We start from the raw sequence: 14,848 nt of genomic DNA on the forward strand, positions 1-14,848 counted from the left end.
CTTCAAACGGTGATGGAGGGTGAGGAGGTAGGACCTAGGATCCGGCATGATGGATACGGAAAAAAACGTTCGAAAAAACAAAAAAAACAAAAAACAAAAATTATCGTATGAAAAAATTGAAAAAAGGATAGCGAAAAAGGGGAAAAAACAAATGTTCAAAAAAAAAAAAAATAATAATCGTATGAAAAACTAGATAAGTAAGCGATAGGGGCAGAAAAGACGGGGCAAACGGAAAAGGGAAAGAAAGAAGGGAAGCAGAGAGAGAGGAGGCCAAAAAAAGGGGGGTGCAGGCAGAGGAAACGGAGTATGGACATCCAGAGAGGGAAGAGAGACGGAAAGGAGAACAAAATTCAGGAAAATGTGGGAAGCATGAAATGAATGTAAAAAAAGTGGTAATATAAGAGAAAATAAAAATACAACAAACGGGACAGTTTTGCGAACAAGTTCAAGGTTGAAAGTTCAAGGTTGAAAGTTCAAGGTGAGAAATGTGTAGACGTCGTGGTATATTTTTTAAGGATTTCACATCAATGCAAAGTCACTTTGATCCGCGAAAGAGAGGTGCAGCCAATGGTAAGTATCCAAGAGGTAAAGAAAATCCAAGGTAGAGGTAAGTGTTGATAGTGGTATTGGTAGAATATAGGATGAAAGTGAGACCACGTGAGCGCATAATATAACGGGAAGCTTTATGAAAATAAACAAAAGACGAAGGCAGGTGGAAGACAAACGAACAATTGTATTAGTATGGCGCTCAGGAAATATAAATAAAACAAGTCTTTAACGTTTCGAGCCTACGCTCTTCAACAGAAAGATACACAGAGAGAGAAAAACACAGAAAGAAGGAGAAAAAAATGCGTGCAGTAGCTAACGAATCAACATGGCGATCTGATTTCGGCCAGAGGTCAAAGATCAAACATGAGACGCGAGAGCGAAATAAGGGGAGATAATAGGGTTGATAAAAGGGTTGAGTGACCAGCTAAAAGTGCATGGGAGGGGTCTGGATGTGTGTATGTATAGGGTTGGTGTATGTATTAATATGTATACGGGTGTGTGTGTGTGTGTGTGTATGAGAGAGTATTAGTGCGTAAGATTGGTCTGGACGTGCGTATGTATGGGGTTGGTGTATGTATTAGTATGTATTAGTACGTATTGGTATGTATAGGTGTGTGTGTGTGAGAGAGTATAAGTGCGTATGCGGGGTCTGGACGTGTGTATGTATAGGGTTGGTGTAAGTATTAGTATGTACTAGTATGTATTCATATATATATATATATATATGTAATTATATATATATACATATACGTATACATATTATATATGTATATATATATATATATACGTATACATATGTATATAAATATATATTAATATATATATATATATATATATGCATATACGTATACATATGTATATATATATATATATATATATATATATGCATATACGTATACATATGTATATATATATATATATAGCATATACGTATACATAGTATATATATATATATATATATATAATATATATGCATATACGTATACATATGTATATATATATATATATATGCATATACTATACATATGTATATATATATATATATATATATATATATATATACATATACGTATACATATGTATATCATCATCATCATCATCATCATTTAGCGTCCGTTTTCCATGCTAGCATGGGTTGGACGGTTCTACTGGGGTCTGTGAAGCCAGAAGGCTTCATCAGCCCAGTCAAATCTGCAGTGTTTCTACGGCTGGATGCCCTTCCTAACGCCAACCACTCCGTGAGTGTAGTGGGTGCTTTTTACGTGCCACCCGCACTGGTGCCAGACAGAGCTGGCAAACGGCCACGAACTGATGGTGCTTTTTATGTGCCACCGGCACGAGGGCCAGGCGAGGCTGGCAACGGACACGAAACGGGGCGGTGCTGGCAACGGTCGCGAAACGGAAAGTTCTCTTACATGCCACCGGCACTGGTAACACATCTGCAATTTCCATTGATCGATTTCCATTGATCGATATATATATATATATACATATATGCATATACGTATACATATGTATATATATATATATATATATATATATATATATATATTATACATATACGTACACATATGTATATATATATATATATATATATATATATATATATATATATATATATACATATACGTATACATATGTTATATATATATATATATATATATATACATATAGGTATACATATGTATATATATATATATATATATATATATATATATATATCTATATATATATATACATATACGTATACATATGTATATATATATATATATATATATATATATATATATATATGCCCTATTCATAAAGGAGGTAGCAGAGCGGAGGCCAAGAACTACAGACCTATCTCTCTGACCTCACACATCAGCAAGGTCATGGAACGAATAGTCAGAAGGAAACTAATCACCTTCCTTGAAGAAAATGACTTGCTGCCTGACACCCAACATGGTTTCCGACCAGGAAGAAGCTGCTTAACTCAGCTCCTGCAGCACTATGACTGGGTGCTGAAACAACTGCTCAACCACTCAAATGTGGAAGTCATATATCTCGACTTCGCAAAGGCCTTCGATAAAGTCGATCATGGAATGATATGTCACAAACTGCGTGATCTTGGCATAGTTGGAAAACTAGGAGAATGGCTTCACGACTTTCTGAAGAATAGAAGTCAGGTGGTAGTAGCCAATGGGGCCACTTCCATTAGCACGCAAATAGTGAGCGGTGTTCCACAGGGCACTGTTTTGGGACCACTACTGTTCATAATGGCCCCTCAGCCACGCGGAGAACCACGATCACAAGTTATGCAGATGATACAAACGTTTCACAGGCAATACAGAACCCTGAAGACACTAGGCACCTGCAATATGAGCTGGACGAAATATACAAGTGGGCTGAAAAGAATAGCATGCAGTTCAATGCTGAAAAGTTTCAAGCTTTATACTATCAGCATGCAAAACTGAATGCAATACCCAAGGAATACACTGGACCCGGAGGGATTGCAATCCCAGAGGCACAATCAGTGCGTGACCTGGGTATTCACATGAGTGATGACGCGACCTTTCATGTACATGTTGCTAAACTGACAATGAAATGCAGACGGCTGGCTGGATGGATTCTTAGAACCTTTAGAACAAGAGAACAAGAAACCATGATGGTCCTCTGGAAGACACTTGTCCTAAGCCACTTTGACTATTGCTCTCAGCTATGGTCACCATCCAGTGTCAAGTTGATCACAGAACTTGAGGCGATCCAACGAAGCTACACGAAGAAGATAGCCTCTATGCAGAATGTAAGCTACTGGGAAAGACTCAAGAGATTAAAATTATATTCCCTGGAGCGTAGGCAGGAAAGATATGCCATAATATACATCTGGAAGATCCTGGAGGGAAGTGTCCTGAACTTTGGCATCGAGAGTAACGCAAATGCCAGAACTGGGCGCCACTGCGTGGTGCCTAGGACTCCAAACCTGCCATCAAGATGTAGGACAAGATTCTGTGATAGCCTGGGCTTCCGAGGCCCACAGCTCTTCAATATCCTCCCGAAGAACCTGAGAGACCTGCATGGGGTGGATACAGATGTCTTTAAAATGGAGCTGGATCTCTTCCTGTCAGATGTCCCAGATGAACCAACTTCACGGCAGGGGGGGCAGATGAGGGCAGCTGCATCGAACTCTCTCATACACCAAATAGCAGTTGCTAGAAAGCCTCATGAAGTGAAACCAAGTAGCAACACCAAATGGCGGTGCCCCAGCATGGCCACAGCTCATAAGCTGAAACTAGACTCAATCAATCAATCAATCAATATACATATACGTATACATATGTATATATATATATATATATATATATATATATATATATACATATACGTATACATATGTAATATATATATATATATATATATATATATAATATATACATATATATAATATATACATATACATATATATATATATATATATATAATAAAAAATTGCAGCGTGGAAGGTGCTTATAAGCCATTTAAGAAACACGCAAAAGCCATTCGATTCACTTCCACATATAAGTTTAATTGTCAAAATATTTTCGTCGGTAAAATCCGCTACCTGTTCACTGACAGGTGCAGCACGGATTTTTTTCAGTGAACAGGTCGCGGATTTTAGCCTCGAAAATATTTTGACAAATTAAACTTATATGTTGAAGTGAATTGAACGGCTTTTGTGTGTTTCTTAAATGGCTTATAAACACCTTCCACACTGCAATTGTTTTCGTTTCAGCACACGATCTCAGATCAAATTACTTGCTATGCGAGTACATCTCCGTAATATATATCTATATATCAGAGATAAGGAAACCATGATGGTCCTCTGGTGGACATCCGTCCTCAGCCGCCTGGATTACTGCTCACAGCTATGGTCACCCACCAGTGTAAAATTAACAGCGGACCTTGAAGCAATCCAGAGAAAATCACAAAGAAGATTGTCTCTTTGCAACAGCTCAGCTACTGGGAAAGGTTGAAACAGCTAAGACCCTACTCCCTGGAGAGAAGACGGGAGAGGTATGCAGTAATATATGTTTGGAAGATCCTGGAAGGAATTGTGCCAAATTTTGGCATAGTGCCAAAGATCCCAGCAATGCCATCACGCTTCAAGACCAGCTTCTGCAACAGCCTGGGTTTCAAGGGCCCACAGCTTTTTAATATTCTCCCAAAGAGTCTGAGGAACTTGCACAAAGTAAATGTAGCGGTTTTTAAATCAAAGCTGGACATCTTCCTGTCAAGAGTCCCAGATGAACCTACCTCACGGCAAGAGGTGCAAATGAGAGTAGCTATATCAAACTCCATTCTTCACCAAGTGCCACATATTAGACGAGGTTCGTCCTAATAACAGTGTAGCACAAAATGGCGGTGCATCAGCATGGCCGCAGCTTTGAGCTTAAACTAGAAAAAATAAAAATATTTATATATATATATATATATTTATGTATGTATGTATATGTATATATATATCATCATCATCATCACCATTTAATGTACGTATTCCATGCTAGCATGGGTGAAATGGTGCCACAACAGCTGGCTCGGCCGAAGCCTGCACCAGGCTTCTGTGACTGTTTTGACAGAATTTTTACAGCTGGATGCCTTTCCTAACACCAACCACCAAGAAGTAGTACAAGGCTACTTGGCTGAAGAGATAAAGATCAGGAATGAAGACAGAAACAGGTCTGCTACCACAAAGAAAATACACAGTTGCCGAACCTGAGGGAAGTGCAGGAGGAGAGAGAGAGAGAGAGAATGGGATATGGTGGCAAAATGCCAAGCATGCTCACAAGGAACAGGGATCAGGGTATAAATGAGATCTTTGAGTAAAGGAAGAGAGAAATATAGATAGTAGCAAGTGCCAGGGCATACCCTTGAGGTTCAAATGCCATAATTATAAGTGACAGGATATTGAGAAGGGAATGCAATTAAAGAGTGTGAGCAAGTGGTGAAAGACCTGGGTATATATAGAGTTAGAGGGGCTACTGGATAGCAATGATACAGTACACCAGGGGTGTAAGTACAGGATTAGGGTGTGAGAGCTAGTGAATGAAAGAGGAAATGTGAGAAAGAGAAGAGATGTAAATTGGTTTGTTGGGGTAGGGTGAGGGAAAAGTTTTCTAGTTATGTGTGGGTGGAATACCCAGGTCAGGAGTTAGCAGGTGGCAATAATAGAGTGAAACAAGGCATGGAGTGGAAATGTGAGGAAGAGAAGGAATGTAGTGACGGACTTTGGTTTGTTGCGGAAGTGTGTGAGAAGTTTTCTACACAGTACTTCTAGAACTCAATTTTACTGATGTGGGCAGGTTTTTTGAAGAACTTCATATCACCAGACATCTCGGTCCATGGTCATTTCATCTGTGAGGTTCAACTTCCTGTGATCAGTCCTTACCACTTCATCCCATGTCTTCCTGGGTCTCCCTTTTCCACTGGTACCATACACTTTCAGTGATCGGCACTTCTTTATGCAGCTATCGTCATTCATATGCATCACATCTCATTCACATGTCCAAACCAACATAGTCTTCTTTCTTGTATGCCACATTTGATTCCTCTTATGCCCAACTTTTCTCTCAATACATTTGCACTTTGTCTTACATGTGCACTGTTGTTGCACATCCAACAGAACATACTACCTTCATTTCTCTCCAGTCTATGCATGTCTTCAGCATTCAGAGCCCATGTCTCACTACCATGAAGTATAGCTGTTCATACACAAGCATCATATAGTCTACTTTTCATTCTGAGAGAGAGGCCTTTTGTTGCCAACAGAGGAAATAGTTGTCTGAACTTCCTCGACTCAATTCTTATTCTAGAAACGATACTTTCAGAGCTAATTTGGTCACCTAGGTAACAGAAACTATCTACAACCTCAAGAGAGCCTCCTGGGCATTTCAGAGAATCTAATTCCTGTGTGTTCATAGTGCTTATTGTTCCTGCACATCTGCCATATACAAAGACTACTCTATCTGTTAATCTACCTTTGATTCCTCTGCATCTCTTATGTGTCCATAGTTTACACTGGGTGCAGTGAATGGAATTTCTTCCAACTAACTTTCCTACATTTACCTGATGGAAAGGAAGTTTTATTTTCTTTCTTTCTAACAACCACTTTTGTTTTAGCTAGGTTAACTTTAAGGCCCTTTAATTCTAAGTTTTGTTTCCTCACCTGGAATTTCTTTTCTAATTCTGCCAAAGATTCTACAATAAGAGCAAGGTCATCAGCATATAGTAGTTCCCCTTGCCACCCAATATTGAATTTCTCTGTTATGGCCTGGAGGACTATAATGAATTAGAGGGGGCTGAGAACTGAGCCCTGGTGAACCCTTACCTGAATGCTAAATTCATCACTATATTCATGGCTGACTCTCACCTTATTGACAGCACCACTGTACATGAGTTGGACAACTCTAACAAGCCGCTCCTCTACTCCTAACTTCCTGAGAGATCAACATGTAACAGCAGGGAACTCTGTTGAAAGCTTTCTCCAGGTTGCCAAAGGCTAAGTACAATGGCTTACTTGTGGCCTAGTACTTTTCCTGCAGCTGTCTCCCAGGTACAAAACCAAACTGCATCTCATCTAGTTTAATTCTATTTCTAATCAATTGAACTATAACCCTCTCAGTAATTTTCATATACCTGGTTTAGCAGTTTAATACCTCAGTAGTTGTTTCTATCTAAGGCATCACCTTTACCCTTATAGCAGTTAACTGTAATGCTACTACACCAGTCGTTGGGGATGATGCCTTCCTGAATAACCTGATTAACTGTATGGGTGACTAAGCTGTATCCTACACCCCTGGAAATTTTAATCATCTTGGCAGTGATTCCTGATGGCCCAGGAGTTATCCCTGTCTCATGTCCTTAATTGCCTTATCTGTCTTACACACACACACACACGAGACAGGCTTCCCCACTATTTCTATTTACCAAATTCGCTCACAAGGCATAAGTCAACATAGAGTTCTAGCAGATGACATTTTACCAAGGTGCTGTACTGTAGGACCAAACTTAAAACTATGTGTTTGCAAGGTGAACTTTTTAACTATGCAACCATATTGCAAAAATCATAGCCTCTGTCATTCCCCTGCTGACTATCTTATATAAAAAAAACAAATAAATCATGCAATTATTTTTTTTATCACTTTACCTCTTAATATCATATGGACACAAGCTGAACCATATGATATTAGAATATGTAATTCAGTACACTACATCATTTAAATATATTCAGGTTTGGGGTAGTGTAAGTAAATCAACTTAGTTGCATAATTTCCATTTTTGTATGCAATAAAAACATCCTATTATATTTTTGACAGACCAATAGGAATCCGTTATATGATGTTTTGACTTTCAAACTGACCAACATTTTCTGCTGAGTTTAAAGTTTAATATTGGTTACTTTTTGAGATTGACAGCCACTTTTTATTGTGGTGGGATAGGGTTGACTCCATTATATCACTGGTTGTTATTTTAATCAACTTTGGAAGAGTGAATGATAAAGTCAGTTCTGACAGGATTTAGATGCAGCTAAATGCAAGTAAATGCTTTAACTTCACACTCCTTTGTTTCTACTTCCACCTTTTTTACTACAGCCAATTCATAGTATATGTAAACACATTTTGCCAAAATAACACCCATTTTGCTTCTAGTCTTTTTGAAAGTTACTTGTTTAATTTACAAAACTTCTTGAATTTTCTTATCTAATAGTTGAGCCAGGACTACTAATATTTTATCAACAATTTGCCTTTTTGATGATCTCAGCTTTTATAAATTAATTTCTTAAAATTTGGATAAATTTTATATGTGAATATTTGGAAACTTCAGGTGTATTAAGACAAAGAAAGGAAGAAACTGCATGTTGTGGTCACACACTTATGATAATTAAACATGAAATATGTTGTGATGGTGAAAAAAAAATGAAATACAACAATTCACAATGCTGTGGAAAGGAAGGTAGTTATATCAGTTTTATAAAACTTTTGATTTTAATCATTTGAACTTGATTGGGGAGGTAGTATAATTTGTAAAATTTGGCAGAACTTTTTAAAAGATATTTTTTTTAAATGGTTTACTCAATGTATGTTATCTTATAAAGAAAATAAAAGTGAAACAATTATGATTTGAATAGTTTCATCCTGACTGCAGAGGGAGTCTTATTCCTAAAATTTGACTGGACAAATTAAAAGATATTTGCTTGACAAATATTGAGGAACAAATATGGTTGCTAAGAAAGTGGATTCGAATGGAAAGCAATTTTTTTGTCAAAATCTGAAAATAGTAACGGTCATCATTGTTTTTACATCCACTTTTCCATGCTTCCATGCATGAGACGTAGCATTTTCTAATATTTTCTTCTTTGAAAGGTTTAGATTTCTGTAATTTGTCAATCTTTTGAAGACTCAAATTGGGAGTAAAGGATAGATAATGATTGGAGTGGGATTTATTGAAATTAGTTACAATCCAAGAATTTTAAATCACAGAGATTTTTAGAATACTATTTTTATTCAAACCAATTTAGAAAATCCTGCTCAAAATGTTAGAATTCTTTACTTGCCATAGCACACTGATATAATCCATTCTTTTAAAAACTTTATTAAAGTCTTATCATTTTATTTTTCATTTTTATTATTTTATTTATGTTTATTTTATTTTGTTTTATATTTTTATTGGCAGAGTCGTTAGCATGCCAGGCATTTCAATTTCCACAGAGGTTGACTTTACTTTATTGAAGTAATTTATATTAATGCAGACCACCACTAATATCTTTGAAATTTAGTGTTTAAGTAGAGATATCTATGCTTGAAAGTGGTGAATTATTTTATATATGAAAATCCTGTTCAGATTTGTGGAAGACTTAATTCTTGATTTAGTTCTGAGCAAAGAGGTTGATTTATGATTTAGTAAGTTGAAATAAAGACTACAGATAAAGTACTAACAATAAATAAGCATGATTTTAAAAAAACCTCTGTAACTAATTTTATATGATTGCAAGAATCTGAAGGTTACATGATAATGAGGAAGAACAGAAGGAAAGTATTTCAAAATAACATGATCAGATTATATATTTTGTGCAATTTTTGATGCACATTGATTTTTTAATCTGAATAAACTTATTGAGTTTCCTTTTTTATATTCCGCAGAAGAAATTAATAAATCTATGTTGAATTCTGTTGTGCAATTCTTGCCTGGCTAGACAAAAATTATGCACCAAAGACAAGTAAATCATTTGCTATTTCAGCTCTTTAATTTCTGTAACCTTTATAGATATATTTTTCTTCACTCAGATACACTGAAAGACATTTATATCCATTGCTGAAATAACACTATGCCTAAGAGAAAATGTAACATCAGTAAAAGACATTCTTTAGAATTTTAAAATTATTTTCTGTATTTTGCTTTCTTTCAGTGATTAATAATAATATGTCATGCTGTAATGGTAGTAAATATAATCCAGTATTACATGGATGTAAGGATGGTGAGTGTTTAATTTGGATTTTAGTTTCAAATTATTTAAATTTCTATTCCTCAATAAATTAAATTTCTATTCATTATTACCAGGAATGTTTATAGAACAAACATTAGTTTCTTTCAAATCTGTGAGTATATTTTAAAGAACACATTTGAAACAAATCGAAAAATTTATGAAGAATTACTGAATTTGATAAGATTTGACTATCAGATATCTATTTTCATTTCATATGACTAAAAAAAACATGAATTTCAAGAATTTTATTTACTTATTTAGGTAAGGCTGCTTATAGTCCTACACAAGTATTTTTCAGTGCTTATAGTTTGAGCTCAAGGAGATTAATATGAATTCTAATTCTCTTCTGTGAAAGGTTGAGATTTCTTTGACTTTAAAGCTCTTTTAGAGACTCAAATTCAATAATAAAAGACTGAGATGAATAGTGATATACTATTTGATAAGTTTGTCCAATTTATGCCTGCATAGAGAAACACATATTAAAGCTTTGATGATGTTGATGATGATGATGAGGACAATGATAACTATGGCAGTGGCACTGATATTGAGGACGACTACAACGACAACAGTAGTGGTGGTTGTGATAGTGATGCTATATTTTGTTCAGTGTGAAGGTGCATGGCTCAGTGGTTAGAGTGCCGAGCTTATGATCATGAGGTTGTGAGTTCGAATCCCGGACCAGGTTGCATGTTGTGTTCTTGAGCAAGACACTTTATTCCACATTGCTCCAGTTCACTCAGCTGTAGAAATGAGTTGCGACATTACAGGTGCCAGGCTATATCGGCCTTTACCTTTCCCTTGGATAACACTTGTGGCATGGAGAGGGGAGGCTGGTATGCACGGGTGACTGCTGGTCTTCCATAAACAACCTTGCTCGGACTTGTGCCTGGGAGGGTAACTTTCTAGGTGCAATCCCAGGGTCAGTCATGACTGAAGGGGGTCTCAGCAACTATGTTCTGTTAAATTGTGTATTCAAAACTGCCATAAAAAAATACATTACCAATATTAAGCATTCATTAGATGTGTGTGAAAGATGGAGTACAAGTGTGCTGAGAGCTACTGGACAAAGGCCCTGGCTGCTGTGCACAAGAGAAATAATTCTAACAATATAGGCATCTGATAGGAATGGACAACATGCAATGAACTACGTATGAAGGATAGTTGTAACAGAAAAACCAAGGATAATGTGGGGTGATGAGGTTAGATATCAAGACACTGAGATTCACAGAAGAGATGGAAAATAATTGAAATGGATCATGAATGCATGCCATTGGGAAGAAATAAACTTCAAAATGATGATGACAATGATGCAGAGGAGGAAGGAGATCCAATAACTGAATGTCACAATTCAGTTATTGGTCAAATATTGTGTGGTATTGGGAGGGCAGAAAGTGAGAGGGAGAGAAAGAGAGAGAGAGAGAAAGTGAGAGAGAAAGTTTTCATGATTTGTATTGAATGAGTATTCTTATATTCTTTATAGTTTTCTTTTATAGAAGATATTAAAAAAAAAATTAATTTAGGGTGGCTGTCTTCAGTTAATATTTGAAATGTTTAATTAATTTAATTTCAGGTAAAATTACAAATTCCAGTTTCAGTAAATGCTATTCAAGCCCATATAATTCCAAAACACAAGTATGTTGCAAGTATAGCATTATAAATAAGACAGAAGATAATCAAGATTCTTGTTGTCAAGGTAGTTCTCGAACAAAAATTCCTTATGATTCCAAAACACAGGTAAGCCTTTCATATTGTTGTTGATGTAAAATTGCATTGTACCTCTTGAAATATAAGTTAGGAGCATAAACTTTACAATTTCTGAACAGAGATAACAGAAATTTACTAAAATCAGATCTGCTACACTTCATATGGAAACTTGAAAACTTATGGTATAATTACCTAAGTCAAGGTTTAAAGCAAATATCAAATTTGAGATTATTATTTAAATTCTTTAAAGATAGGAAGCTTTAATATGAAAAAAAATTGGAACTAATATACTCTGGTTGATATTATGTTAACAAGAGGAAGCTGTTGATGCTCATAATCTTTTACTGAATCACATATGCAACAGGTTATATCATGGCTGTATATATTTCTTCAATGTTACTACTTAGAGAATAAGATTTATGAATTCTAAAAGGAAAAAAGAAAACTCTAGTAGCAAACTGAAAATTCTGATGCTAAAAGCTGAGTTTAACCCTTTTGTTACCAATCCAGCTGAAACTGGCTCTGGCTCTGAGTACAAATATCTTGTTTTCATAAGTTTTGAATTAAAATCTTCCACCAAACCTTAGTCACAATTTACGTTCATAACACTAGCTGAATATAACTAAGTTATTTTACTAAATTCTTTGTTATATTAAAGTAATTGAAAGAAACAGAGAGCATCTCAAAATAAATACAGTAACGAAAGGTTTAAAAGATTATAAATCTTTTATTGTTTTTCATAAATGGTGGTTAACAAAAACTGACAATTTTTATACCCCCAAAAAACTTTCACTAGAATCAGATTCTTCATTGCTAAATTTAAAAAGAGTACATATAGTTAAACACAGAAAGTCATATAACACAATATCCACAGTTTTAAATCTGTTTTTGGTGTCTCTCTCTTTCATTTCCATACCTTATGTTAGATCTCTTTCTCTTGAACTTAACTCTTTAGCAGCCCAAATATTCTACCTGTTTTAAGCTCAAACTAGCCAGATCTGGCCTCTGACACCTATCTGCAATGTCATTCTAAAAACAAGCAATCATATCATCGAAATATTGAAGCTTCAAGATAGTGCATGCTTAATTCAAAACAATGTGAATACACAAGCATTACATTTGACAGAGTTAAGCTAAGAGTATTACATATGTCTCATTTATTTTTACTTCATAACTAAATCTCTCAAGGACTCATTCCTTGGTCACCATGGTTTCACTCATCACTATTTGTCATCACTATCAAGCATAAATTTTGAATTTCTAAGATTCTCATCACATCAACTAAACTATAACTAAATTGTATCAAATTTTGTAGTATATTTCACATTTAAGACTTGTATATATATATATGATGTTTTACAGATATGCACAGCTAAGGGTAACATCCAAAGTAAAACTCATTGTAATTATGATAAAGATCCAAAGAAATATACTTGCTGCCAGGGTTTACTGTATAATAAACCAAGTAATGAATCAATGTAAGATAAATTTAGCTATTTAACATTTTTTAATTTTCTTTTAGCAAGTGTTACTTTTCATTTTCTATTTAATTACTTTGACCAATCCAACAAGTTTTTTGGAGACATTTAACAACTAAAATATATCCTTTAAACTTATAATAGCATATTTAATGTCACCTTAAAATATTGTGGGCATTAGAAATGAGTTAAAATTTCAACAAGATCAAATAGCTATCTAAAGCCAATGTAATAAAGTACCTTGTTAAGTACTAGGGTTAATTTAATCAGCTAATCCCATTACTGGCCTTGTGGCTATGTAAGAAATTGTTAAGCTGTATGATATTTCATTATAACACCCATTGAACTGCCTTGAATACAAATGTTCAGTAAGTAATTTCTGTGCCTACAACTTATGTGCTTATAATTTCCTTTGGCAAAATTGATCAGTATTGATTGCTATTATTCAAAATCAATACCTACATTATATAACTATGTTATATTATGATACTTCGTGTTGCATCCTATGGCATAAGCTTTTAGATGGCTATACTATTATGTTAAATAACTCTTAAAAATTTCATTTGGATTTTGCAGGTGCTGTGAAAATATACGAAAACAGAAGCCAGCTGAAGGCATTCCAGATGATTGCCAAGCTTCACTTTGTGACAATAAAATGTATAATAGCATACACAACATTTGTTGCAATGGCACGCTAATTAGTAGAACAAAATACTACTGCAAAGATGGAAAACAATTCAAACTGTTCAATTTTAAAGATGGTCTCTATACAAAAAACATACAGATTTGTGGACAATATGCTATTAAACGTTCCAGAATTGTTGGTTGCTGCATTGGAATGCCTTATTTTAAAAACGAAATCAAATGCCCTTTAAAGTGGAGGGATAAAAGAAGTGAACTGAAATCAAGTGATTATCCTTTTTGGAATATAATTCATTGCAAAACTTTGAGTAAGTTTTAAATTACTTAAAATGCATTTCTTGTTTGTCATATTGGTATAGTTGTGTCAGCCATTTTCAAGTAAAGTAGGAGAAAAAAAATGAGTCAATAGATCAGTTAACTGAAATTGTGTTGCACCTATCCCAGTTAAGTGTGTCTGTTGCTCTTGTTGTTGTTGTTATTGTTTTGTATGTGTGTGAGTATACATACACACACACACATACAAATATGAATTATGTGTGTGTGTATACACATATATATATACACACACATAATTCATGTGTGTGTGTCTTATTTTCTTAAAATATGAGAACAAATGTATGTATGCAATTTTTGTTTATTTAATCATTGAAAATTATCAAAAGCTGAAATCTTGAGGTAAGATAGTTTCTGTTGCACTTACATGTGGTGGATTTCCATGTATTGGTAAATGTAACAATAACTTTTTATTCTGATAGCTTTTTATTTATAAAAATTAGGTATATCATATATATATATTTGCAAATTTTCAGGCAAAACAGTAATTACAAACAAATAGGCACTCATATATATTTTCAATATGTGAGCGCGTGTGTATCGTTGGCGATTTTCTTTCTCCATCTTCTCTTCATTGGACTTTTCCTTTTTCTATGTTTCTGATGAAGAGCTCCGCTCGAAACGTTAAATCCCCCTTCTTTCT

General features: G+C 34.9%; 1 protein-coding gene across 2 annotated transcripts; it reads left to right on the forward strand.

The window, feature by feature from the left end:
* Positions 1 to 8,367: 8,367 nt before the first annotated feature.
* On the forward strand, positions 8,368 to 14,284 carry LOC115227101 (galaxin-like). Of its 2 annotated transcripts, XM_029798023.2 has the most exons (5): positions 8,369 to 8,517; positions 9,971 to 10,039; positions 11,619 to 11,782; positions 13,115 to 13,230; positions 13,807 to 14,284. In XM_029798023.2, exons 1-5 carry the CDS (start codon positions 8,439 to 8,441, stop codon positions 14,189 to 14,191), a joined length of 813 nt encoding a protein of 270 aa, XP_029653883.1. In that variant the 5' UTR covers positions 8,369 to 8,438; the 3' UTR covers positions 14,192 to 14,284. The 2 variants fall into 2 exon arrangements, with proteins under 2 accessions (XP_036354426.1, XP_029653883.1); XM_036498533.1 differs by lacking the exon at positions 13,115 to 13,230 and having other exon boundaries at positions 8,368 to 8,517; positions 13,807 to 13,966.
* The last annotated feature ends 564 nt before the right edge of the window (positions 14,285 to 14,848 follow it).

Source organism: Octopus sinensis, unplaced genomic scaffold (assembly GCF_006345805.1).
Source record: "Octopus sinensis unplaced genomic scaffold, ASM634580v1 Contig01721, whole genome shotgun sequence".
Taxonomy (NCBI): domain Eukaryota; kingdom Metazoa; phylum Mollusca; class Cephalopoda; order Octopoda; family Octopodidae; genus Octopus; species Octopus sinensis.

Coding starts and splice junctions, on each gene's coding strand:
- LOC115227101 (XM_029798023.2), top strand. CDS start 8,439: ATGATAATTAAACATGAAATATGTTGTGATGGTGAAAAAAAAATGAAA. Junction 8,518..9,970: donor ACAATGCTGTGGAAAGGAAG/GTAGTTATATCA, acceptor GCTTTCTTTCAG/TGATTAATAATAATATGTCA. Junction 13,231..13,806: donor AAACCAAGTAATGAATCAAT/GTAAGATAAATT, acceptor TGGATTTTGCAG/GTGCTGTGAAAATATACGAA.